The sequence below is a fragment of the Anopheles funestus genome, chromosome 2RL (genome assembly GCF_943734845.2).
Source record: "Anopheles funestus chromosome 2RL, idAnoFuneDA-416_04, whole genome shotgun sequence".
Lineage (NCBI taxonomy): Eukaryota > Metazoa > Arthropoda > Insecta > Diptera > Culicidae > Anopheles > Anopheles funestus.
The window spans coordinates 40,524,384-40,550,484 of NC_064598.1; the positions used below are offsets into that span (position 1 = coordinate 40,524,384).

The 26,101-nt window shown below is 43.0% G+C and overlaps 1 protein-coding gene across 3 annotated transcripts in view; it reads right to left on the reverse strand.

Moving 5' to 3' along the window:
• Nucleotides 1-26,101, reverse strand: part of LOC125762985 (probable serine/threonine-protein kinase cdc7) — a 53,735-nt gene that overhangs the window by 24,557 nt on the left and 3,077 nt on the right. The window contains exons 1-4 of one of the 3 annotated variants that reach the window (XM_049425653.1): nucleotides 23,314-23,477; nucleotides 16,314-17,184; nucleotides 7,622-7,715; nucleotides 4,008-4,089 (exon numbers count right to left, since the gene is read on the reverse strand). In XM_049425653.1, coding sequence (XP_049281610.1) covers nucleotides 4,008-4,089; nucleotides 7,622-7,715; nucleotides 16,314-16,617 — 480 coding nt within the window. In that variant the 5' untranslated portion in view covers nucleotides 16,618-17,184; nucleotides 23,314-23,477. Of the gene's footprint in view, nucleotides 1-4,007; nucleotides 4,090-7,621; nucleotides 7,716-16,313; nucleotides 17,185-22,535; nucleotides 22,785-23,313; nucleotides 23,478-26,101 lie in introns of those variants that run through there. The other 2 variants (XM_049425654.1, XM_049425655.1) reach the window with 2 other exon arrangements.

The window sequence follows — 26,101 nt, forward strand, 5'->3', positions numbered from 1 at the left end:
GGAATGTTGGATGTTTACATTTATACTAAGTTATGGGAGATGCTATAATGAACTTTGAATTAACGAATAACAAAGAAGAACTAGAATAAGAACAAAATTTAGAGAGAATAAACGAGTCCGAGTAGAGCAATCATTGAAACCACACGCGTCCCTAACAAGCACCCTTTAGAGCTACGAACACCTTCTTTGTGATGACCCAACCCTTCAAATCGGTTGTTTTACATTTGTCCCATTGCCGTACTCACGCGCCTACGCACCCAGGCAAACTCCTTGGAAACGATTATCTTCTCACCGCATATCATCTCGTGGAAATGCTCGATCGTCGAAGAATGGAGGAAGTTTTTTTTATTTCATTTCCATTAATTCAACCCTTGCCGTACCACACGTCCGTCTCATCGGAAGGCGATAGTTTCCATACTCCGCAATGCTTACTGCAGTGGAGCAAAACTAACGATGATGCGAGAATCCGTTACTTTAGAACAGGCTTCCTGGACTGCTGCTAGGCAGACTGTCCGTTTGACCTACTCTCGTAACGCTTGGACAAACCACACCATGGACCGTCGCGGTGAGAGTTAACATTGCCTCCAGCATTGGTTACAAGGAAGAACATGTACCACCGTATGGGCAAATGCGTGTGTGCGAATGAAGAGTCGATCTTGGACATCACGTCCAAGATGCGGCTATATACCAACGACGCCCGTCTAGAACTGGAACAACGATTCGACACTACTCGGAATATCGTTTTACTCTCATGATTTGTAGCTCTATTTCCTCTTTATCTCTCTCTCCTTCTCTCTCTCTCTCATTCTCTCTTTCTTTCCCTCTCTGGCACACAAACACATACTGTATTCTGGTTTTATGTGCCTTCCTGAAGAGTCTTTGTGCGAACTTCTGTGCCACGATCCACGTGTTCACCAGAGCACGTGATTTTTGCCAGACGGACCCGTTAGAGCCGCCAACCGGTGGACTAAAATGGACGTATGTGTGTAAAGCAGCAAACAGCAAAACATACCCATCATACCCCGAAATGGATCACCAGCGCACTAGTGATCGCCATCCACAGGTCTGGAACGCACAGGATCCAGTTATCTACCACAAACAACATACAAACAGCACGCTACAGTTGATCGCACAGGCCCGCTCGGACAACCTAATCGTCCATCCAGACGATAGGTGAGGTACGGCTTAAACGGTAACATCGAACCCGCTAGTCTCTACTGTTGGGTCTAACTGTTGGGAATTCTTGCCCGCGTGTACCTTGTATGGATTTCGAGATGTCCAGGGATGCGTGTTCCTACACCGGTAGAAGTACACGAAAAGAATGTTCGGATTCCATTCGTTCTTCGATGACACGCTTGGATGGAACGTGCTTCTGCTGTACAGACCCCTGGACGAGCCCGTCGTAACTAGAACCGTACGACTTTCGCACGAATCTAATCGAACCGTGACGTAAACGGTACATCTTTGGACGATGGAACGGTATCTCAATGTTGTGTTTTATAGAACACACCTGTTATTTCCATTTTTGAAAAAAATATTAACTTTTCACAAAATAGTTTTTAAAAGCAGTACTATTCTTCTCAACATATGTTATATGCTCTAAAAATTAAAGCTCATCAGCATGCCCCAGAATCTCGATGAATTATAGAGCCTGGTGTTTCACTGTAAACTCTCCCACTGCTGATGGGAGACCCACCTAGGCGATTGAGGGGGCCATAAAACGGAGGAGCTAAAAATGCTCTTTATCCGCAACGGATTAATTCTGCGCTTTCTAGCCCCTAACATCGACCTTTACGATCTTTTCGTTCAGTTACACCTCCACTCCATCTCTTCATTCCGTGGAGTCTTGCGATGATCTTTGAAGACATTTTATTGAGGCAAGCGACCGCATCTTCAGTGTGGCAAAAATACGAGATGCCTCAAAGAAACTGAGGAGCAGTCTCACCAGATGATACGGAGCTGCTACTAACTCCCCTCGATCAACAGTGTCACACACATGACCGTACATGCATGTCTGTATGTGGCACCGTATGTTGCTGAACACACGATCGTAACCGTAGTACGGAGCTACTATTTTGTGGGCACCGTTTGGTCCAAGCAAGACCAAATGAGATAGGGGCGCATTAAATGGAGAAGAAAAAAAACCTTTCTTTTTTCTACTCTCCTCTGCTGCTTTCTATTTCCACTTGAATTCTTTCTTTGCGCTTAGTGCTTTCTTAAGCCACAACACGCGCGTTTCTATTGGGGTTTTCGTTAATTTTGTACTTATCCAATGCTTACTCCATCTTGTTTAGTTTGGCAAGTCATACGAACCGTGTGATGCTTTCTTTCATATGGATTTAATTCTGCTTTCCGATGTTGACCAAAGTCACATAGCTGTATCATTTGAATTTCTGTTAAATTAGTGCGGACAATGATTTTAGTTTTCATCAGACATTTGAAAAAAACTGGGAATTGTTTGAGAACATAATTTATATAAAATTGTTCTTACGATCGTCGTATTTTGTTCCGTTTTTGGTAATTAAATTAAAACATTTCTAACATTCATCGCATTAAAACATAAAAAGCAGTAAGAAAGAATAAAACAAAGGGTTCGTCGGTGAAGCTTTTTAGCAAACATACAATCGCGATAGTATCCCGCCGAAAAAACGGATGAGCAATATAATTGCCAACGCACTCCGCGATACCGCCAGCAATGAAGCGATCATCATCGGGTCCGCCTTCTCGCACCTTTACCTTTGCTTTACGCACGTGAGAAGTGATTAATGAGTCCAATTTCCAGTCCCAGCTGCCGATCGGAAAAAGCTCGTGCTCGGTGTTTAGAACAGAGGTTAGTCAACATCAGAGGCCCTACCGCCTCTAGCCTAACTGTACTTCAGTTCCTGCCAGGGAAGATGGATAACCGATAACCGTGCCGACCGCGTCTGGCAAGCATTGGTTGGGCTTTATATAATTATTAAAATGTGCTTTATTTCTGCCCCTCTTCATTACACATTTTATTGCCATCGTTTCCGATGTACAGCTAAGTTCAGTTTTTAGCTCCATTTGCCCGGGTTACTCGAGCGAATATACCGTTTAAGCAAGGAAACTATAAAAAAAACCGACAGAACTATTTTACTGAGTGAAAAAACTTCCAGCAGTAACGTTGGGAGTAGTTTAGAATGATATTTAAATATATTTTATTTATTTATAAGTTTATAATTCTGGCTTTTGCCGTATTGTAAATATTTAAATACAATTTAAATCAAATTTATTTCGCAAACGTTCAATAGCTGGTGTTGGTGTGCGTAAAGTTCAAATCACTTCCTGGTAACCTACTTTTGCCCACTACACGGGATGCCACACGGGATGAATAATAAGCGAATGGAAGAATGCTATTACAACGCGTGTCGCTGCATGTGTGTCTGTGGTCAACGTGTTCGGAGAGCCGCTAGTACGCGAAAGTAGGACACGCCACGAAAGTACTCGACAATTTCTCCACCTCGCTGCACGCGACTCATCCCACTTGCAGCATCCCATCGTACGTGTACGATCACGGGTTGGAGGACAATTTGAAGTGTGACCCTGCAAACCAACGGCACTGAATGTCACGAAGGAACGAAACGGTTGTCATGGGCAACCTTCGCGATCGAGCAGGGGGAATATGACCGACCACCACGGTTTGGGTTTAACAATAATGGGAGGGCTTTGATTTGATGGCATCCAGCATTCGGCATTGATCAGGTTGTGGTTGGTGCGAACCTTTGGATTCAGGTAAATCGATCCGTGGGATGTGAGTAGAGTCGAAATTCGGGAGTCGGGAACCTCACGCGTCATCGAGGATCGGTGAGGCGTGACATTCATAATATTAAACAATTTTTCATATGAAGCCCTAAGTGCTTCTTTTCCCCATTCCTCTCTAACATAAGGCAAAAGGATATGAAAATAAATTTTCATCTTTTTCTACTTCTGACACATTCTGTTCCCAAACTGAATTATAATTATAAAAATGTTTTCAGAAAATCTACCTTGTATTCCTGTAGCAGATTGTTCCATTTTTTGATGATTTTCGAAATCGGTAAAGGCACGCTGAGTTCTCGTTCGACCACACTGAAATGAAAGAAAGTAGTTAATTAGTAGAAAATACCATCATAGTGAGTACATCATCAACATAATACAATGAATCAGTTAAATTCGAAGTAACGCACGAGAAACGTAGTTCGCTAAAACGGGGGAAGAATAATCATATCAACAACAAACAAAAACACAGAAAAGAATTGCAGCTTATGCACTATGTTCCAGTGCGAACAGTAAACATCGAGCAGAAACAGACGGCAAACCGCTGCCTGGAATCTCAACGTAAGGAGAAGCTTAAGTATAAAGCTACGAAAGCATAATGCAAAGGAATGGCAAAAGAAACTTCGTGGAAAACGGGTAGGGCGAAGAAGCAAGGTGCGATGTGCGCACGTGTGGAAAAAGTAGAAAGTGAAACTCTTCACCACGATCTTCTTCGAGTGATCGCGCGATCGTCCACCGGCATGTATACCCCCTTTTTGCTGCCTGCTAGTCAGTGGTCAGTGGCACGCCAATGTTTTCATCACTAATTATCAGCCCGTTCATGCGACTCCACCAGCAGCTGCTCCATGATAGTACAACTTCGCCTCAAAACGATTGACACTGTGCGATCGTACAGTGGCGGCGCTAATGTTCCCTTCGGAAACATGGCCTAGGAACTAATCCTTCTGTTTCCACCCCTAGAAAAAATAAACCAAACCCCTAGATAACATTTTCTTTACTCCCCACCGTGTTTCATGACCATTTGCCAAACGTGTGTATGTGTGTGTTGTTTTGATTTGTACTGTGTTTGATATTTTTTCTCTTCCAATCTCCACCACTCGCCGCCGCACAAGGGCTGCGTTCTCTATGGCGCGTTTTCCATTTCTAGGCTCCTTCCAATCGAACCTCTACGACCTTGTCGGAATGCTTCGACCAAACATGTAGCTCACGCGTGCATAAATGTGTGCGTGTGTGTGTGGGTGTGCGTGTGTGTGTGATACATGAGATTGACTGGCAAACGGATCCGGTAACGCAATAAGCCGAGCACTTTCACCAGAGAGCAACTACAACCTGCTGGGGTCCAGAAGAGACCATCCAGGCTCCCAGACATTTTCCATCTTGACAAGAGTTCCATCCTTCCTCTTTTTCTGCTGATCATATAGGGGGAGGGGGATGTGTGCTTGAATCGGTCACAAAAATGTCTCGTCAGCAGAGCACTCTGCACGAATGCACTTCAATTATGATGAGTGCAAAGTCCGGTAGTTTCTTCCTTAGAAAGATACGATGAAAGCGCTTACGTCAAGTGGCAGATCGTTGAGAAGGCTTACGGTTCGTGTCTAAAACAAAAATAGAAACTGTGTGCATAAGTGAAGTGAAGAGCCTTAAAATCATCACATAAGAGGATTAAAGCAGTAGCAGTGAATGGGAAATTTATGATCTTATAATTTTGTAAAAAATATTCTTCTGAGGTGGCTGTTGCTATTAGTAATTTTCCAACATTTTCTTTGACGCTTAAAGTTGAAGTGTATGCTTTCTCCAAACTCGTAGTAGGAAAACTGTAGAACAACCAACCAACCAACGCCTTCAGCATAAGCAACATAATGTTGGAAGAAAAAAGTTATCATCGAACCGAGTCACATGCACCGTGATTGGAACGCAAACATTTGCATACCATGCGCCAAACGCATTACCCGCCTGACAGCAGTTTGTCATCTGCGGGAGTCGCGCGATCGTACTACATCTCACCCCACACACACCCCAAACCCACTGATGGGGTGGCGGTCTGATGAATTGCATTGTTGACTATGGTGCTTCATCCCGTATTCGCTGTCTTTTCGCGCTTCTCTCGCTTCGCACATTCCATTTCACCCCTTTGTTGTTAACATAATTCTGCACACACATGCCCGTTGATAGGGCTACCACGATCGAATGTGTGCGTGCGCGTGTGTGTGTGTGTATGGTTTAACACGGAGAGTGCTTTACTTCTTCATCATCTACTTCTGCCTCTTGGATATGTGGCTTTTTCCCTTCCTCCACCGTCACATTCGGTTGTTTTGTCTGCGAATGTTTGTTGCAAATTTCACTTTTATCGCTTTCGGCTTGGTTTGCATTGGTTTTCGTTTTGTGTGTGTTTTTTTTTATTATTGTTTTTTTGTTGTTCAGCTTACGCTACTGCCACTACTGCCACTCCGGGCTTTTGCTGGTATGCCCCGCTTGACGGAAAGTGAGATTAGAAGACTTGGACGCGTTTGTACGCGGTCGTCTGATGATGCATTCTTCTACTTTGTGGCTCTGTTTATGATGCTGCCTCAACCCTGATTGCTTTAGCCGAATGAAAGCCTTCCTTGTCTTGGATATTAACGGAATGGGGACCTGTTTTAGTAGTTTCGTTGGTGTGATTTTTTTTAACCGAAACAAACTTTCCCAAAAAATGAGTAGCGAAATCGTTCGATTCCACCTTTGTTTTCGTATATGCGAGATGAAGTAAATGAATTTTCTAAACAGAAAAATCTTAGCCGATAGTTTATCCCTATTTTTCTATTGATAAAGTGTGAAAAAGTTTTCATATTTGATTTTATTGAAAAATATGGCATAGCCCGGTGAAAGAAAACACAAAAGTTGATAGATTTTTAGCAATAAAATAGGTAATGCAATTTCTACAGCAAATAGGTGGATGCAATAGTCTACCCAAAACTCCAAATGAGAGCTATATTTTCGTTAAGAAAATAACAAATAAAAAACCTACAAACATTCGCTAACGCAAGAAAATTGCCAGGTTCTGTAAGGCCCATAAATCCCATAAACCCTTTTCAAGCACTGTACGAAATTAATGCACCCCACCCAAAATAACTATCATACAAAATCAGAGCAAAACCATTAAAAACAACCCCCGAACAGCTTTACAATGGTTAGAAGCGGAAGAAAAGAAACACCAACATAAAATCGTATAATCTGTGAAAGAAACGGAAAAGAAAATCCGTTCATTCGCGTGGCCCCAAAAAAAAGCCTGGCCATCCCTAATTGATCGAGCCCTCGGTGCAGAACACCGTGTGCGATTGGTGATTCCGCTAGCTACATCTATACCGCTTCCACCATTTCTGAGACAAAGAAAACCCGGACAAAAAAGGTGAAAATGAAATTCCATCAAATCTCGCACACAATGTTGCGGGTTCGGTTTTTGTGGCTTTCCTTGAACGGCCACATAACGCCTTGATCATATTTTATTTCGTTTCGTTTTTTTTGTTGCCGTTGCTTCTAATGGTCTTACTTCCGATCCGTTTCCGCAATACTCAACAATGTACTGTTTAGTGATCTACTTCTCCGTCTGGCGTGTAGGAAACAGAATAATTAATACCCTTTGCCCAAAAGTATGGTCAAACATTTGCAGTCAAACACTCTTGCCTAGGTAAGGAGATCACCGAATAACGGAACTGTACAAGTAACCGGTACAAAATACAACCCCTGATTACACTTGTATCCATAAACTTTAAATTTATATCACTATCGGTTGTAGATTTTTTCGGTAAATTTTTAACCATGATTCAGGTATTGCTTTAAAACATATAGAATGGTAAATCATACTTACGCCCAAGCATATTTCGATGCATTGCGTTTGCCAGTAAAGAGAGGCGAGAGTTCTGCACGCAGACGAATCAGAGTCTTAACTTTATCAGCTTCCCCTGCAAATAGAAAAAAGAGCATAAAATTAGAAAAAATTTTCATGACACAGAATTTAGTCGTAGTCATTAATACATTCAGATCAAACATTTAGAAAATAAACCAAATTTCCTCATCTGGAAAAATGATGCTTGACATACTTACCCCAGAACACTTCATTGTGCATTGAAAAAGGCATTTAGGTTCGGCACATTCATATCGGAAATGGTTGCACGAAGGCCAGGGAAATAAAACCTGTCCACCCGAAGCCATTGCAAGCGAAATGTTCCATCCGGTAGAACAACTTTTAGGCCGAAGAACGGCGACAGGAAGGTACAGCCGGGAGAATGGCGCACGAAAAACTTTCACCCCGAAAGGTACGCCGCAAATAAAGCGGCTGGGTGTGACATCGCCATCCTCGAAGCGCTGTTGTCATCGCATCGGTTGGTCTTGTGAGCGGATGGAACGCAGCAGCGGGAAGCGTTTGCTCGTAAAAACGTAACGAGAACATCCCGGACCCGGCTAGTATGGGCTACCAGCGAGGGAGAGAAAGTTACTTCCACCACCCGCAGCAACGAGGTAGCAACGGTGCCCAGCAAGAGTACGAAGAGAACGCGAACTTGTAGAAATGAAAGATTTAAACTAAAGGAAAGAGCTGTAAGCGACGAAACCTACCTTTCCGCGAACAGTCCTTCCATTTTGTGAACATTGGGAAGGAAGGTTGGGAAACATTCGCTTGTCGAATAACGGAGAACAAAAGATCGGAGATCATGCCCACATGCGATCGAGCTGAAGCCAAAATTAGGTTAACTCCGGTTTGTTTTGCTGCCGATGACTCGACGTTAGTGCACCGTTGCTACATGCACCTGTCGGGCTGGGAAGATCTTTTCTGACGCGTCATAAACTGTTCCAGACAAGAGTCCCGCGATCCTGTTGTTATTTTTGGTGAAAAAAAAACAGAGAGACAGGGAGAGAGAAAGACTCGGTTTCGCCCCCAAAAAGTACGGTTTGGCAAGGATCGGTAGATTGATGAATATAATGACATATATGCATGTCGATGATGCTGATGACGATTGTCGTCGACTTTCTCTTTCACTGAACTGTCACTTTTCGCCATTTTGCCAACGATAATTTCTCTCCTTTGCTTTAGAAGTCAAGAAACTCGCATCGGACCGTAATCGTGGTGAACCACTTATCATGCAGTGTCGTCACCATTTTGCACACAAAGATTGCATTGGACGATGGTCAAATGCTGGACCATGAAAATGAACACTCCATACACAGTCGAGCGCATTATCTTCTATCATTAGCTTTCAGTTACATCCTTCGGCCTGCACAGGGTAAGGGGACTTAGCGGGACAGCTCCTGCCCAGAAAGTCGAGCATAATCTTCACACGTGTATACATTCTGCATCAGTGTACTAAACATGTGTCTAGCAGCAAACTGAACGACTGTGAGACTGTGAAGAGTTCAAAACAGGGTGAATTAGAAAAAAAGGCATAGAAAAATAGAAAGTGTTTCTTAATTTTCCACCAGTTCCCCTATACACCCTACGTGTGGATGGCAAGCTGTTGGCAAGCTCCATCATATACAAGAAGCCCTCCGCTACATTGCCTTCTGCTTCTCGTGTTTTTTTTTGTTTCTTCTTTTTGTTTCCTCCTCCTCGTATCCACTCCCTAGTACACTCATCCTTCGCAACCGGTTGGTTTCGCTTGCAAAGATCGTACCAGATCGCGAGCGAGTATTTGTGAGTCAACCAGCGATGTATGATGATGGTATGATGGGTGAAGAATTTTCTCTTTCAACCGAGAAGACTTTCACCAATCGCGCTTCGGTATGAGCGTCATCATCATCATCATCATCATCGTCGTTTTCATCTTTCACCAGCATTGCTATTATCACTTGGTATGGTGTTTTGCTGTGTGTGGAAACAAAACCCAGTGGAAATGGAGAATTTTCACCGAACGATGTGCTTGCTTTTGGGTTCAAGTATTCTCTGTCGACCTGCATTCAAAAGAACCCGGGTCCGTAAGTTTGCCAATAAAATTTGCATTTTTCCCATCCTAAACAAAATATGAAGAGGGTATGTTCCATAGAGAGAAAACGATTTTAAATTTAAATAAATATTATTGTAGGAATAAATTCAATTAAATAATAATTTAAATTTTAAATATTCAAGGAAAAGGTTAAATAATAATCGATATTGTGTATAATATTTTTCAGGAAAGTGGAAATTACGACATCATACTAAGCATGATCAAATATCCTTTCACTCGAAAAACATTTTATGAAAATCAACTCACCTAGAGAGGATTTGTTTTATTCTTTTTTTCTTCTTAACTAGGTCAAATGATTTTTCCATTTCTACTGATAATTCTCAAATCAGCATTACCTTTGGTTACCCACAAAAATTCCTTCCGAATCATCCAAAAACTGTGCTGCCAGCAAGCTACTAACGTCCTTCACCCACTTGCTTGTGGTACCGGCTTACAGTCGCTGATATTCGATTTGTTTCGTTACGACTCCCCTTTTTATCCTCCCAGCACCACGCGAAAAGCGGAATAAACTTGTTTCGTGCATTCATTTTCCCCGCCATTTCAGCCATTCTTCCCGTTCGTGGTGTTTTTTTTTTTCTTATTTTTAGTTTTGTTTTCAGTACCTCCGGAGAAAAGTATGCTGGCGCGACAAACGGTCACGAATGGTACGGGAACTGTTTGTGGTGTATACATTTTTCCAAACCAATTCCACAGCAGCAACTATCAGCCACCACCAGCACCAGCGGTCCATCCGACAGTGCGCGGGTACGGAAGTATGTCACCGTGCGACGGAATAGATTTCGGCGAAGGTGAACACAACCTTACCGGAGACTCCGGAGGAATGTGTCATGCAGCTGGGAAGCTGCTGCCAAAATGAAAAGAATGCTTTCTTTTCTAAAACCCTTTCTCGAAATGAATTGTGTGTTAAGTGTGTCTTTCTTGTTTCGTTTCCTTTTTCCCAGCACCATTGTGCGTTGTTCTTTTTTTTTCCTCTTGGGGCAGGTTTTTTGTGTAGATTCGTGGTATGTTTTGCTTTTGTTTCGTTGTTAATATTCCCTCACTCCCCGCTTTGACTGCTGCAGTTCTCGCTCTGGACCCGAACAGTTCGGATAGTGAAAGTAAGCATAAAAATCGTTTCCGCTACGTTTTTTGGTCAAAATTGAATCGTACGGGGTTCGTCGTCTTACCGCGCGCCACTGTCTTTCATTGCGCTTTGCATGCTCAAATGCATAATGCAATAGATTTTCAACGCAAGTATGCGTATGGTGCGTAGATTTTATTATAATTCAAAAGGATTACTCACACACATTAAGCTCATTCAAGATGCAGACAGTAAAGAAACATTGAAACATTGAAAGAATGTATCCTTTATTGTTGAAATTGGGAAGATAATTCTTCTCCAAAAAAGAAACAACACCATCATGGCCAGCTTCATGCAAGTGAAGATAATAATAAATTCCATACGCTTCGTGGTACCGTTACCGTTGACCTAGATCGCGCGAAACGGTACTAGTGTACACGGTGTTAAGGGTAGATCGTGCCCAGATTGGGACAAGCAACCAACAGAGAAAGCTTTCCCTCTCGATTGAGAGTGCAAAGAATAAATATAAACCCAGCAGAAGATACCCGATGAGCGTGTATATTTAATGATATACAAACGAAAACACTATAACCATCGACTCCTACTACAAACTACTCCATCACATATACTACTGCCCTGGGGAGTGGTACCGACGGCGACGGTGACGATTGCTTTAAGCGAATAGTTTGTATGCAGTCACTCTTCTACAATCCTTAAACCGACCACCGCATCAGGCACAAGGTGAATCGAATTCGAGTTTATTGACACGCAGTGCTAACGTTTGCCTCGTGTTGGCCAAGGGTTGGCCATTTAGGCCTGTTGTTCCCTCTCCCGAAAAAAAAAATACGAACCGTCTGTTGATGATGGTGGGGTAAAGTGCCCAAAAAAGCTCCAAAATAACAAAGCTTTAGCTAGAAAATAGAAAACGAAGAAAGCAACTTAGCAACCACCACCAGCAAAATGGTTGTTTGTAGTAGCTTCGACTCTTCGCCAGGGAGGGAGGATCTACTGGGTGGTTACGAAACCAGGCTTAACCCAAAATAACAACAACAACGACGACGACGACGACAGTGGTAAAGGCAAAATTTAGTAGAAATGTGTTCGACCGTTTTTATGTTTGTATGGGTGACTTACATCATCTCATCGTACGATTAGAATTTTATTAAAAATATAAATGCAATTTTTTGTAAACATAAAATTCCAAAAATCTTTTTTTTTGTAAAAATAACACCTACAAATTTCGATTCTCAAAAATAAACCTGACTGGTGTCCAAAAAATCCAAGCTTCAGGGACGTCTAAGAAATCCACCCGATCAGCCAAACAGTCACCTCTGCTCTTCTACACATACCTCGACGTATGTATGTGCGTGCATCACCACCGATGGCTGATGGCTTTTGCAGTTCGGTCACGGTATAATGCCGCTGGCTGGCTGCTATTTCTATAAAACTCTCACTTCTCAGCAATATCGTGTTGATTGATCTTTGCAAGAAGTTGAGCACTCACCGTCGGTATAAGTTATCTTATGCCACATAACACACGTATGCGATTTTCCACCACCGCCACGGATGCTTGTTTGTTTTATTGTTATTAGTTTTGTTCGGGAAAACCCCACAACAGCAATCAGCGGACATACCACTCTAGCCGGACTCTGGTTCAAAATGACTCAGTATTCGACTACAGTGGAAAGTGATCTTTAGATCACTAGCGTTTCCAGCAGCGTATGGCGAGGTCCCACCCTGGGGTCGATTGACCTAGATTCTTTTTCCCCTTTGTGGTTCGAAACGGGCTTCTCCCCAAAACCGGAGATTTCAACATTATACTTCACCTCTCTGTCTCTCTCTCTCTCTCTTTCCGAACCCTCGTTAAGATGGGTTACCCTTTTGCGGATGTTGCATGGATGTCCAAGAGCGCAAGAAGCAACGACAGAAAAAAATAACATAAACTGGTGAAGAATCATCGCACGATCGCCTTCGGTGCGTGTAGATCCGGTACGCAGCAGGTACTCGCCACTCATCACCACCAGCAGACCTGTTCCTTGCGTTGAAAAACGTCAACCTATTGAACGAGACTTTCTTGTGCTAGAGCGAGCGAAGAATGGCAGACGCCCTGAAAGGGCAGCAGCACAGCGCCAAACAATTCACAGCCGAGCCACAGCGCGTGAAAGACTTTCACCAAGCACTAGCGCTCGGGCATGATGATGATGATGATGATGATAATCGTGAATTCGTACCGATGGTATAGCCTTACTGCTTGGTCTGTAAGACATTCCATCTCCTTCTGCAAACTGACGAACTAGCGAACATTTCAAGCCGTGCTATAAGATGTGTAAGGTGAAAACGGAATGAAAGAGCTCTATTCATCGCAAAGCTGGCAACCCTGCTCCGCACCGTAACCTGACGACCTCTCGGGAGACACTTGCGGACTCGCGTGGACAGGTTGAAACTGTCTACTTCAACCAAACACACTAATAGGAGAATTCTTCCCAAAAACAAGAAACGAACCTTTCTTTAACGTTCAGTTTTATTCCTCTACCCGATTTGCGTGTGCGTAAGTGCGTCAATTTACGTTAATGGAAGAAAAAAACGTTCCATGCCCAAGCGTGATGCGCATGCCCAACCCCAACCATCGATCAACTCACTTTCACTGATTTTCTTGTTGCGCTGCATGCATTGTGCGCTTGACAAAGAACAGTACGACAGCAAAAGCCGTAGGGCAAAAGATAAACAACCACCAAAACCAACTGATAAATGATGGTCAGAAGTAAATGAGAAGCTTGAAAACATGAATGTAGATCAATGCAACACGCTCAAGACATGCTTTTTTAAAAGGAGCACGTGACATTTAAAATGGAAAATACCTTCAGCTGTCTTTTTTTTTTTTTGAAATTATGTACTGTTAAAAAATCAAAAGTTCCTGTCAATCCGAAGTTTTGGTAGATAAAATCTTTTGAAACATTCGAATTTGTAGTGATGGATTTAGTGATGCTATTTATAACTACATGGATGAAAAAGGGTTTTATTATAGTTCCTGACACAAGTTTTCCTTCTGCGATGTTCGCATTCGCAGTAATAATATTTGGAAAGCGTGTATAATGTAACCAATCCTACGTATTCTTCATCCTTTCACAAACGATCCTACTCCATACATTCGTTTAATCACGCGAGAAATGAGGCATTCGCTTTTCCGTGATAAATCACCGAAAAAATTCACCTCGCAACATCCCTCACATCGAACAGGTCCTGATCGGTCGTTGAGCCATTGCAATTTTCTACCGCACCTGTCGCTCATTGTGATCGCGAGGCCACGACGCAATAAACGGACTCCGTTCTCTCACCCTCTCTCTTTCTCTATCTCTCTCTCTCTCTTTCTCTCTCTCTCTCTTTCTCTCTCTCTCTTTCTCTTTCATTTCATCCCTTTTTCTTTGGGGTTTCTGAAGAAGCGACAAGGGTGTGACTAAACGTACACAAATGTGAGTGTCCGATTGATTGACCCGGATCCACTACTGCCCAATCCGATTGTCCATTCCCTTACCATTAGCTCTGGTAATGCATTTAAATTCATCCCTTTACCTTTACAACGGGCTGTGAAAACTCATACTACTAACATAGTATATTACACTGCAAAACATCATCATTGGAACATATGATACGATCAGGCAACAGTATGTATTCACAAAGATTTCTTAATAATAAAAATGAAACCGATTTATTAATATGCAAAAAGCTTAAAAATTTCAATTATAACTAGTAGCAATACTACTTTGGACTGCTTCAATAGCACTCTATTCATTATTTCATCGACCCTTTTATTGGAGTCATTAACTGCTTTCCAAAGCAAACTTTCTTTACACAAAGAATTACTTTGTATTAGCGCACTTAGATCAGGCGCAGTAGATTATGATTCCACTGTATTGATAACAACGATCTTTGAGATATGTTGGCAGGAAAGGAAGAGGGCATAGAGTGGAAAAGATGAAGCAGTTTTTTTTCTAAAATTTCAACCATTCTTCTTCGCATGCAATAATTCGCTTTCGCCACAGGGTGACAGTTTGGGGTTGCCGTATGAATCAACCTCCGGATGAAGTAGTTACTAGTTACCGAAAAGTGCACGAAAAGGAAGCAGAGCGTTTGTGGAAGGAGAGTGTGCCTTTAGACCGTGGGTTTTCGTCTAAAACGCGACTCAAGTTTCGTCACACGTCGTCGCCAGCATGATCGCGGAATCGCAAAAGAAGAAAGGCGACAAAAGGCAAGAAAACAACAAAAAAAACAGCGTTCCACCGCTGAGATGGGGATTTTGGGAAGGTAAGGTACAAACACCGTCATGGAGAGGAAGGGGGGCAGATTCCCAAACGGGACGGGAGGAATGAAAGAAGATGACAGAAAACCGAGAAGGAAAGCCACCGCATAGCCACTCTACCAAATGCTGAACGGTTCAAGCGGCAGTCGGAAGAAAGGAGAACGAACGCAGCGGAAAGAAAGCTAGAAAGCGGAATGAAAATTTCTCTTCAACCCTTGTGCTAGGCCCGTGTCATGTAGCTACTAAGGGGGGGGAGGGAGCTGTACGATCACTAGCACGGCAACCCACTCCGCGCCACTAAGGCTACCACCCCCCACACTCGTAGGGTTGCAGCTGAAATTACTAATCTCTCTCTCACACACACACACACTCTCTTCTCTACCCCTTCGTCACGGCCCCAATCCACCAGAAATCATTCAGCACTTCTATCATGCTAAGCCACAAGATCAACCAGATAGGAGAGCCTCCCCAGGGGCAACGATCGATCGTAGATGATTATTACAAGTGGTGGGGGTAAACGCTAAACGAGAGCAAGTTGATTATTTTATTTTTTTTTCTTCTTCGCTACAGGTGTATGATGGCAAAAAAAAACAGTGCGAATGAACCATCGCAGTCTATCGCCCGATCGGGAGAAGAAAGGATTCTAATCAATCAGTTTGATGGCTTATCAGAATCAGAAGAAAGTCACACTCACACTAGAGCCGAAGATGTAGATGAGTTGTTATTATAATCTATCAGCTGGTATACGATTCTAGTGCTAAGCAATTTTGCAACAATGATTATATTGAGACCTGTTGTGTTTTGATGATGTTTATAACAACAGCGACTCGAAGGTAGAGAAGTGTTACTGTTACATATTACCCGGGTGCACAAGGGTGAAGATTTATAAGTTGATCGTACCGAATAAAAAACCTTTTTTTCCTTTAACCTAAGCATGCAGAATTTCAACAAAGCATTGGTAAGATCCTAGCAAGAAAAAAATGGGACTATAATTGAAGATGAGACCCATGCCTCTAATTCGTTCTTCTACATATTCAACGTAAAGCATTTCCTGGAGCGATAAGGAAGTAGCATTGCAGCTATATCGAGCAGCGAGAATAATGCTCATCAACAGCATAAAACTCGAGAACGATTTTTATCGCTAGGGTTAAGGAGGTTAGCTGACGGTATTTAGACGACAGCTCGGATGTCAAATGGGACTACTTACAGCAGTAACGGATTGACTGGCAATTGTTGGTCGGGGTGGCCGGAGTCGATGATGGTCCATTGCTGCTGCCATTAGCACCGGTACCACTGTTGCTGTTGCCGTTACTGGTCGGACCGTTCGATGCATTGCCAGCCGGACTGGACATGGTGGCGATCATACTGTTGGGGATGGTAGCACAAGTGGTCAGATTGTTCGGGATGTTATTGCCCATACTGCAGGCGATACTATTGTTCGTTCCGATACTGTTCGCAATACTACCGTGCATAGTATTACCGTGACTGGCTGCGTTCAACTGTTGCGACATCTTCCGAATGCCCCTTCAACACACATACGCTCGTTCGTTTGCAAACTTTCACGTTTCTTTTTTTTATATTCTTTATTATTAACCTTTTATAACTCTGCTTCTATTGCAGACACGGAACTTCAATTTATATTACCACCTGCACGTTATAACTGTCACTGTTCACTTCTGGCACTGTGTTAAACTCGACACTCGTTCTAATTGATTTTTTTTAGCTCGTAAGCTTCTTCGGACTTTGCCGCTGAAGATCTCTTATCCGTTGCACTTTGCACTCACGCTCGCAGATCACAACGATGGAACGTTGAAACAGTAAACTTGTAGCAACACGGCAGCAACCACCTCAGTCTATTGTCCTCTAGGAGACGACAGTCCAAGTGGTAACATCGCTACGGAATCACTGAGACTACACATGAGCCGACACATTTTTTTCTCACATTCCTTGTATACACTTATTTTTATCCTTTCTTCATCAATTACAACGATGCACGATCGGTTTAACTTAATATCTTTGCCCTGGGGGAAGGGTGAAAATTCTATTGTTTCTTTTCCCACTTACTCGCACGCTAATTCCTGCGGAATGAAGTACAGATGGACACAGTTAACGAAAAGATTCGTTGCTCCTCAGTCTCGAGTACATCTGATTCGGTGTCCCGAGCACACCTGATGTACACTATCCTTGCAGGATGAGTAAGCCATTCGCACTAAAGAAGCACCCATATGCACACAAACCTAACCACACACACACTCACACAAAAAAGCGACTCCCAATAACGCCAATTCCTTGAGGGCGTACGAAATGTTTTGCTCACCGAGAGGATGGAAAAAGCAAAAACGGAACACGAACGAAACCCGGTATGCGATACGTTGTCAGACTCCGAGGACGGTCTGCGGACTGTTTCTCTGCGCCTTTTGGATCGTTCGCGCCACCGGTACGATCTGATCTGATCGGTGATTCTGCCAGCCGACCTGGCGGAGCCTGCTTTTCTCGAGCCGCCTTGGGGGGTTAGGATACTCGCCGAAGACTTCCACCACCGTTCAAGCCAACCAAACTGCTATGTCTGCTCTCTTTCGCGCTATCTCCGCGCTGTAGTGCACCACGCAAAAATGGGTGCAACCGAGAGATCTTACCCCATTCGACCACAGAGTCTCTCCCTTACGCACTCTTATTTGCGCATGCTCCCGCCGAGCTTTCTTTTGCTCGGAGAGGGCCACTTACACCGCGAGCTTTTCCTTCAAGCTATTCTCGAACGGGTTGTACTTATGCTCTCTTTCTTTCTCCAACCGCCGGGGGATGGTTTTAGGGGTAATTTCTTTTCGAACCCTTCTTGAATGGGGATTGTTTCTGTTGGGCTGTTGATCACTCTCTCATAATTCTTCCTACCCTCTTATCATCTTAGTTTACGCAAGTGCAGAGTTAACGTTGAGTAGCTCATCCTCTCTTCTGTTTACTATTTCCCAGCCAAAAAAAGCTCGCACACACGCACTCCAGTCGTGTTGGCTCGCTCTATCAACCATCCCCTGTACATTTTACCGAAAGCTTCGTCATCGCGTGTTTCGCTCGATCGAAGAAAGTTTCAAAAGAAAGACGACGAAAAGAACCGACAGACTGCGCACTGGACGCTCTGAGAAGAACCGTAGGTTTTTGTACAGCCGTTAAGTGCAGTGCAGTCGGGCCAGACCCGTTTCCCGCATAAACTTACCCGGTCCCATTCCCCTTTGCCATACCCTTCGTGGCGCGTGGTGCACGATCGCCCGCAAAATATTTCCAGTCTACCGCTATACCCGCTCATGGTAAAGCAGAACGAACATGAATCCGGGACGCTTTCTTTTCTAGGTCTCGGACTTCACAGTGCGATGTGCGGTGCTCATGCGGAGTGAGAAGCGTTTGGGTCGAATTGAAGCAGAAGCGAGAAGTCGGGGAAAAAGCTAAGCTGTTCTGCAATTTCTCAGCTCAACATGCGTTTGTACAACATTCCAAGTTCCGGTTGGAGAACATGCAGCTCGGGACAACAGGGAAACACATTTTACTGGAGAAATTCTTGATACGATAATGTTCCGTTTAAGTACACCCAGTTTTCTTCTCTCAATAACTCTTGATTTTATTGTTCAAAGATGCAGTAAAATATGTATGTAATATTAACAGCTATTTCAATTAAATATTATTTTTAAATCAACTGACTTTATCGTAATAATATGCATCCATGTCCTATTTAAAAGTATTTATATTTAAAACATTGTTTAACACACAACGATGTACAAAACAGCACATCCGGTTGAAACCTTTTTCTACCAGAATCGGGACAAAGGTGTTTAGGGTGAACAAGAAAACTGTACAACAAACCATTAAACCGGCAAGATTCTTCCGTTTGGCTGTGAAATCAGGTCACCAAGCCATGACACGGAACACGGGGGAGGGGGGGAGAGAGAAACAAGAGCCAAGCAAGAAACGAGAATATACAGCCACAGCATAGAATCCAACCTTAAGCAGCCCGCCCGGGATAAGATGGCGTGCTCTGCCTCACCTAGTTTGCGAGCAGGAAAAACCGTTTCCTCGTCTGAGGGATCGCTCAAATCTCCAAGAAGAAAGTTCAAAGCGAAAAGTAGAAGAATAGAAAACTATTCGGTACGACATGTGCTTTAATCGGTTCGGCGGTGGAATGAAGCAGCGGTCGAAGCACCAACAGTGCTGAGTGTCTAGTACCGTCCCAAGTCAAGAGATCCACCAGAGCAACAAAGACATGCAATAGAGAGGCAGCGTGTGTCTGTGTGTGCGAGAGATTCACACACAGCAAGCGGACAAAGTAACGATGGGAAAGTGGAAAGAAAGCGCAAACAAATCAGAAACGATCGCGATCGTGTGGGAAGAGAGAGGAAACAGAACAAATGAGCCAATTGAGGTAAGATGTACCACAGGAACTGCTGTGTGCCCAACCTTGGGGGGCTCCACCGAACAGTGCAAAGGGTGGCCAGAAAGGGTTGCAGAAATGGGGCAGTCTCGTTGGAGGAAACTAAAGCTAAGAAATTCCATGGCGTTTTCGTTCGGCTGCGGTTTCTATTGATAGATCGTTCGGTGCGTGGGTTTTCGAGCATGGTAAAAAGCTTCAACAAAATGTTTGGTTTCAGCTGTTTTGTGATTTCTTCTCCCTACATCAGAGGTTTACTGCTAACCAGCAAGTAGCGGACTGCGTCCCACGCTGGACCCTTTTGCTAAAGCATACAGCATTGGTAGCATATTATATTCCATTAATCATTTTTAAACATATGCTGAACAAAACAGAATAGTTTGTAAAATTAGTTTTAAAAAATTGCTCACTATATACCTGTTTTAGTAATTTTCATTCCATGAGGAACGTTCATATATCACAGTTATTATTTATTGTTTTATGTTACTATTTTTTCAGTCATTTTTTTCTTTCGTCTATTTTAAATTCTTGTTAATGAATTTCAAAATGAAAGAAAATAAAAAAAAATATATGAAACTTTACTGCATTTCTTTCATCTACAAGTGTACATGGTACCATACAAATACCTTAAGATAAGATGTGGTATTCCCCTATAATCTTCACTCTACTTCTGTACGCGAAATGTAAAACCATCGTGCGTTAATTAGACTGTAACCTTAAAATATAAAGCTTGCGTTAATTAAATTGAATCATAAAGCACTCCAAACGGCAAAGAAAACAAGGGCCAAAAACGTGTAACTGTTAGCACAACGCTGGACAGTCAAATCAAAGGCTAGGCAGTAAAAGAAGAAAAAAACCACATCCATCCGCAATAGGAACGAACGGTAAGATCTGCTGGAAAAACAGGCCACAGAAAGCACCGAACCGAGCAGATCTTCTTCGCGTGTGAGAATGGTCCACAAGGCCCCCCAATAAAATCCAGAGAACCCCTGTACCGAAAAGAGAAGATGGAAAACTACCCATACCCCAAAACGGTTTCGCCAACTATAAGCTTCCGAATGAGTACGTGCGTACAAATCAAAAGAGAAAAAAAATCACAGCGCGAGATATGCTTTCGAACAACTTCTCTAAAACGTAAGGCCGTAAGGGGTTTCAGCGAAAGCTTTCGGTAGAAAGAAGAACGTAAACAGTACTATATTCGGTAGACGATCGTTTAACTTCCATCTGTAACGTGCACGAGATGAATCAACGTGCCATTTACCCACGCTCCCAAAGTACGCAGGCGCACTTACTTGCAATAAGCTTACTGACGCACACACAAGAACGCTCACGTGGGAGCTCCAAAATGAATACCACTACTAGGCCCAAACCTGGCACATCTTCGCCTAAGCCACTAACCTCGACCGACCGAAAGCTTCAGTATACCACCACCCTTACACGCCGTTGATCTCCAACACAAGCACCATGAATGTTCGCATCGAGAATCGGGTCATATCTAAAGACACCACTTTACCAACGGTGACCGCTATCTCCCGCCCGAACTACGTCAATTTGATCCTCTGGTCTAGTGCAGTCTATCAACAACAACAAAAATTAGGCTTAGAACGGCTACCACCCCTGTGCAATGTAAGGGGAGCAGGCGATGGCTTTATCTCCTTTTCTAGCGAACGAACGTCGAAATCTGTTCCCCAAAACCCAACCACCGTTTACCTTGAAGCGCAAGGCTTTTCTGCGTTTCATCAGAACGATAAGAAACTGCCCCATTACGTTCTTCATTGTGTTCTCTTATCGGTACGCTAGCAACTGCTGACCAATGAAATTACATACAGGGAGCTCGTGTTCTTCGTTTCTTTTTATTGTACTTTTGCACCGAACACAGGAATTTGTTCACACTTGCCCCTCTTTGTAACGTAATCCGTTCTATAGATACGGAATGGCATGCCTGTTGAAGTCACTGTTTGATATGGTGCAAAAATATTTCTTCCAGGTAAAATGATACGTTTCATCCTGCAATTTCTGTTTCGTGTTGCAATAAGGAAATACACAAAATATGCGTAAATGTGCTGTCGCCGATTAAAGAACATTCTGCAATCACATACCGAGGCACGAGGGACTGTATCACCTGCAAGCACACAGCTCTAGCTAACAACAATAACCGGAAACAGTAACGTTTTCCAATGCTTTATAGATAAGTTTAGAATGACTGCGCAAGTAAGCTGGAGCGCGAAATTATCAGCGGGAGATAAAATTATCTCACCCTGAGACGAGCAAACACTTAGAATGAGTAACACCAGTTATACAATTCATCAATCAAACTACAATAAAAATGATCTCAGGTTTTCTTATTTAACGTCGACGAAAAAGGGAAAGAGCTCAAAGGATTCTGAAAATGAATTTAAAAATATGTTAATAAAACAGGAAACTTTTGCTTAAAAACCAAAGCATTTTAACAAAACGACTTTCGAACCGTATGTTCGCCACTGACCGACAAAAGATGAAAACCAATTATCACCAGCTGTTACATGGAAAACGTTTTAAATTAATAAATTAAATTAAAAATTAAACTATCTTTCGTTATTACCCGTTAATTGTTCACTAAATTTTGTTTTGAAATGATAAAATTAGCACATTAATTTCAAACATATGTTTCATTTTCTTCCTGTCGTAAACGCTTTTTCAATGATTTTCCAAAAAATATTTTGCATGAAATTTGAATTTATGTCATTGAGAAGTTCTTTTTTGATCACAAAATTGCATATTTTTTGTACGTCCTTAAGAGCAATATTGGTCACATTTCACACAATATGGTGCTTTAATTTAATAACACCGAATATTTTTTATCACAAAACGAACTAAATTAACACTTAATCTTAGCTGATTACACATTTCTAGCAAGTTATTGGAAGTTTCTACCATCCGTTCGATGGAACATATGTTCTAGAACCACCAACCACACTTCCACGAAACACGCCCCACAAGGCGTGTTAGCACCAAAAACCGAACCATATTGTTGCTTACCCGCGGTACAGCCCCGCACGCACATATTGTACCATCCGGAAGCTTCGTTCTTACTTCAGAAGGACAACAGCACGACAACAAACCACTTGAAATGTTTAGCAGAATTGTAATGGGCAAAATATTTCCAACGGTGCATCCCGCGCGCGCGGCAAAGAATGGGGCACTGGGAAAAAGACGCAAAAACACGTGACTCAGGACAAACACCCGTGAACCCCGGGGGGGTCGGGGGAAAACAGATTGATAGATAAGAGCGGGAATGGTCAGCTACGGTCAGAATGCCTGGGTTGGGAGCGCGGGTGCGGGCGGGGGATGAACGGTTGCACAAAGGGGTGGGGAGAGGGGGGTGCGGTGTGATAAGAGTGACTTTCTGTTCCAACAACCCAACAACGGTAGGGGCGCGGTGTGCGGGTACAACCGTTTCCATATGTTCTTGATTGGCATACGACGCTACCGAACCATATGGAACCGGTGAGCTAAGAATGGAACTCGAAAATTGCGAACCGCGCTAAGGGGAAAAATGAACCATCTTTCGGTGGGGAGCAATGCCGCGGGGGGGAAGAGGCGGTGGACAGTGTGGACAGTTAGGGGTAGCTTTTGAGATTCTTATCAGTTATCTAGAACGTCTTCTCACTCTCACCATTACGGGTACACAGGCACACTATGGGGACAACATTCTTGCGAGAATAGAAATGATTAGAATACGGCTTGCAGTATGTTCTAACGAGCAATGTTCAGTAATAAAACAAATTAACAAATCGCCCGTTCCCTTTAGACTCACAGTACACCCTATTGTTTTGGTAAATACGACTATCACTAGAACCACTGGGCGAACGCACTGACGTCCACACCGTGACGTTGTCCTTCTAACACTGTGCTAAACACACCGCATACTACGTAGCGCGTCCGCATAGGATGAGGCCAACCCGAGATTGCCCTTTTCACTGCTGGGAAGGAACGCCAGAACCACCGAAAGCCGACCCTGATGGGGGGGAAGGGGGAGAAGGGTGGGTGGAATGTAGCGAACCCAGAAGGATGGTTGGGCCGGGAATGGTGCGCGCCCTACTGCGGAGGAAGGGCAAATCTTCGAAAGAGAATGACACTCGCACCATTTCTAGCCGTGCTGATGGACGAACCTTACCGTTAACTGGGCGCCCGCTCCGGTCGCGATATTGTGCCATCCCTTACCCACCTGCGATCGCATACCGACTGGGCGCTCTCATTCGCACGGCTGGTGATCCTTATCACTGGCCGCCCGTTATCATTAAACACCTAGAACACATTGAACTTCTCCGAATTTCCCCCGCCAACAGCAGCAGCAGTAGAGTGGAGTGCGAGTTTTGGAAAAGACGCGTAACTCACGGTTACGAGCGTGCGCTTCGGGCAGAGAGCTACGAAAAGCGAACCAGGGGGGTTGATGCAGGGGTGTCAAACACACCAGCGATACGCAAGACATCAAACGATATCAAAGTATGCTAATTTGTTAAGCATCGGAAAAGAAAATCGATTATCATGATATTCATTTTAGTGCATGTTTAAATAAAAAACGACTTATTTTTTTCGAAATGTTGCGGAACAATTAAATTAAATTACATTTCTCGTATGCAAAGTTAAACAAACTTCGCAACTAATGCAAAAATTATTATGTGTTTATTGTTCATTATATTTTTAATTTGTTCAATATGTATAAGTTGTTAAAATGATATACACATACGAGATATTTACAGCTTATACCTAAGATTTTTAATTTTAAAATGTTTACAGTTGATAAATTTATATTTTTATCTATTGATTGTTTGTCGCAAACAAAATGGATTTTTTTCTGAAATTACCTGAATTACCGTGCGGGTAGTATCATTCATAGGGATTTCGTTTTCTCTATGACGACGTTGTGCACAGCTTTCAATTGGATTTAGCTTTTACATAGAGACAGACCACTGAGTTGAACTCAGAATGTCTTGGAGTAGAATGTGTATGTCTATTCTTGATGATAAACTAGCAGCCAACAAGCAGAAAACCCATATTTTCACCAGATTTTGATCATAAATTCCGGCCAGACAAGAGTTGTGTCATACTCGTGAAAATATAATAATTCTGCATCGATCTCTAATTAATCGAATTCACAATCATTTTCAATTTTTGTTTATTTTACAATAATGTAACATTTTTTCACATTACATTCACTAGTGCTGATAGACGATAATGAGCGGCCCGGTGGTGCATGTGATTAACGGCGCCAGTCTACACGGCCGGACCGGGTTCAAATCCCATCCGGACCGTTCCCCCGTAGCAAGGACTGACTATCCGGCTACGTAGTAAAAATAAGTCTAGTAAGCCAGAAATGGCCGGCGTGACCTGTAAGGTCGTTAAAGCCAAGAAGAGAGAGATATACGATAATGTAACTAATTACGCTACAAGAAAACATGGATTACCAAAAAAATCGCACTAATATAAATTTCCACTCAACATTAAACGGTTTTACATCCCTGAGCTACGCAAATTAAAAGAAAGATGTAAAACATACGCGTTGGAGCACGGTAGAAATGAGTTCCGTTTCGGAGGTCGGTAGGGGGTGCTTCACTCTCACTTTTACCCCACGTTGCGTGTGCTAAAATGAGGCAGACTCTCAGTTGAAACGGCGCTTTCTCCCAGCGAGAGAAGTCTGAGAACGTGCGTACTAACTTGTTGCTTGCCAAACAAATCCTCTTACCACCGTTATATAGTGCCACCGCTTACCATCCCCCAAAGAAGGGATGCCGCGCAGCAAGACGCAAGATTAATGGAAATGGGTGGTGATGGGTGGTGGGTGGGAACTCTTTTCACTTTCCTTTCCATACGGTAGCATTCTACAAAGATTCGGTCACTCATCTCACTTTCCGAACGCAAACATGCGAGCGTCTCGGTAAATGTTGCCATTTCTGCTGTTTATTTCTACTTCAACCCACCCACCCCTTATCTTGCTTATCCTCACGACTACCCCATCAATTGCTTTGTCCTTCCGTTTCTGTCCTCTCTGCGCCCTTCCCCGCCTCTGGGATAAATACTCGACAATTCACGAACAAGAAACGGACAGGCGCGCGTCTGGTTTTTGCGCCGGTCGGTCGGGGAAAAAAGCGAGAAAATGGTAACCGCGCGTTCCTATTCTGTCCAGAACAAATAAACAATATGGTACGAATTTAAGGTGCATTCCCGGTGCACCAGACCCTGGAAAAGTGCACTTTTGCACCCGACCTAGGGAAACGAAGCGAACAGCAAAGTTTATTCGGCAGAAAACGTTCATCTTTCGGTTCTAGTTTTGACACCAATTTTCGAATCCTGCCTAGCATATGTTTCACAAACAAACAACAACTTCAGGAATGGTCTTTTAACATATGGTAGATGAAAACAGCTGAAATTGGCAATTACTGCAGTATAAACAGATAGTCAATTCTTAAGATAATAAGACTAAGTTAAGCATAATAATTTACATAATAAAATTAAACAGTTATAGCCATAACAGATAATACAACATAATTTTTTACAGTAACTATCTAATGGTTTTAAAATTTTAAATTATTGTTTGAAATCTA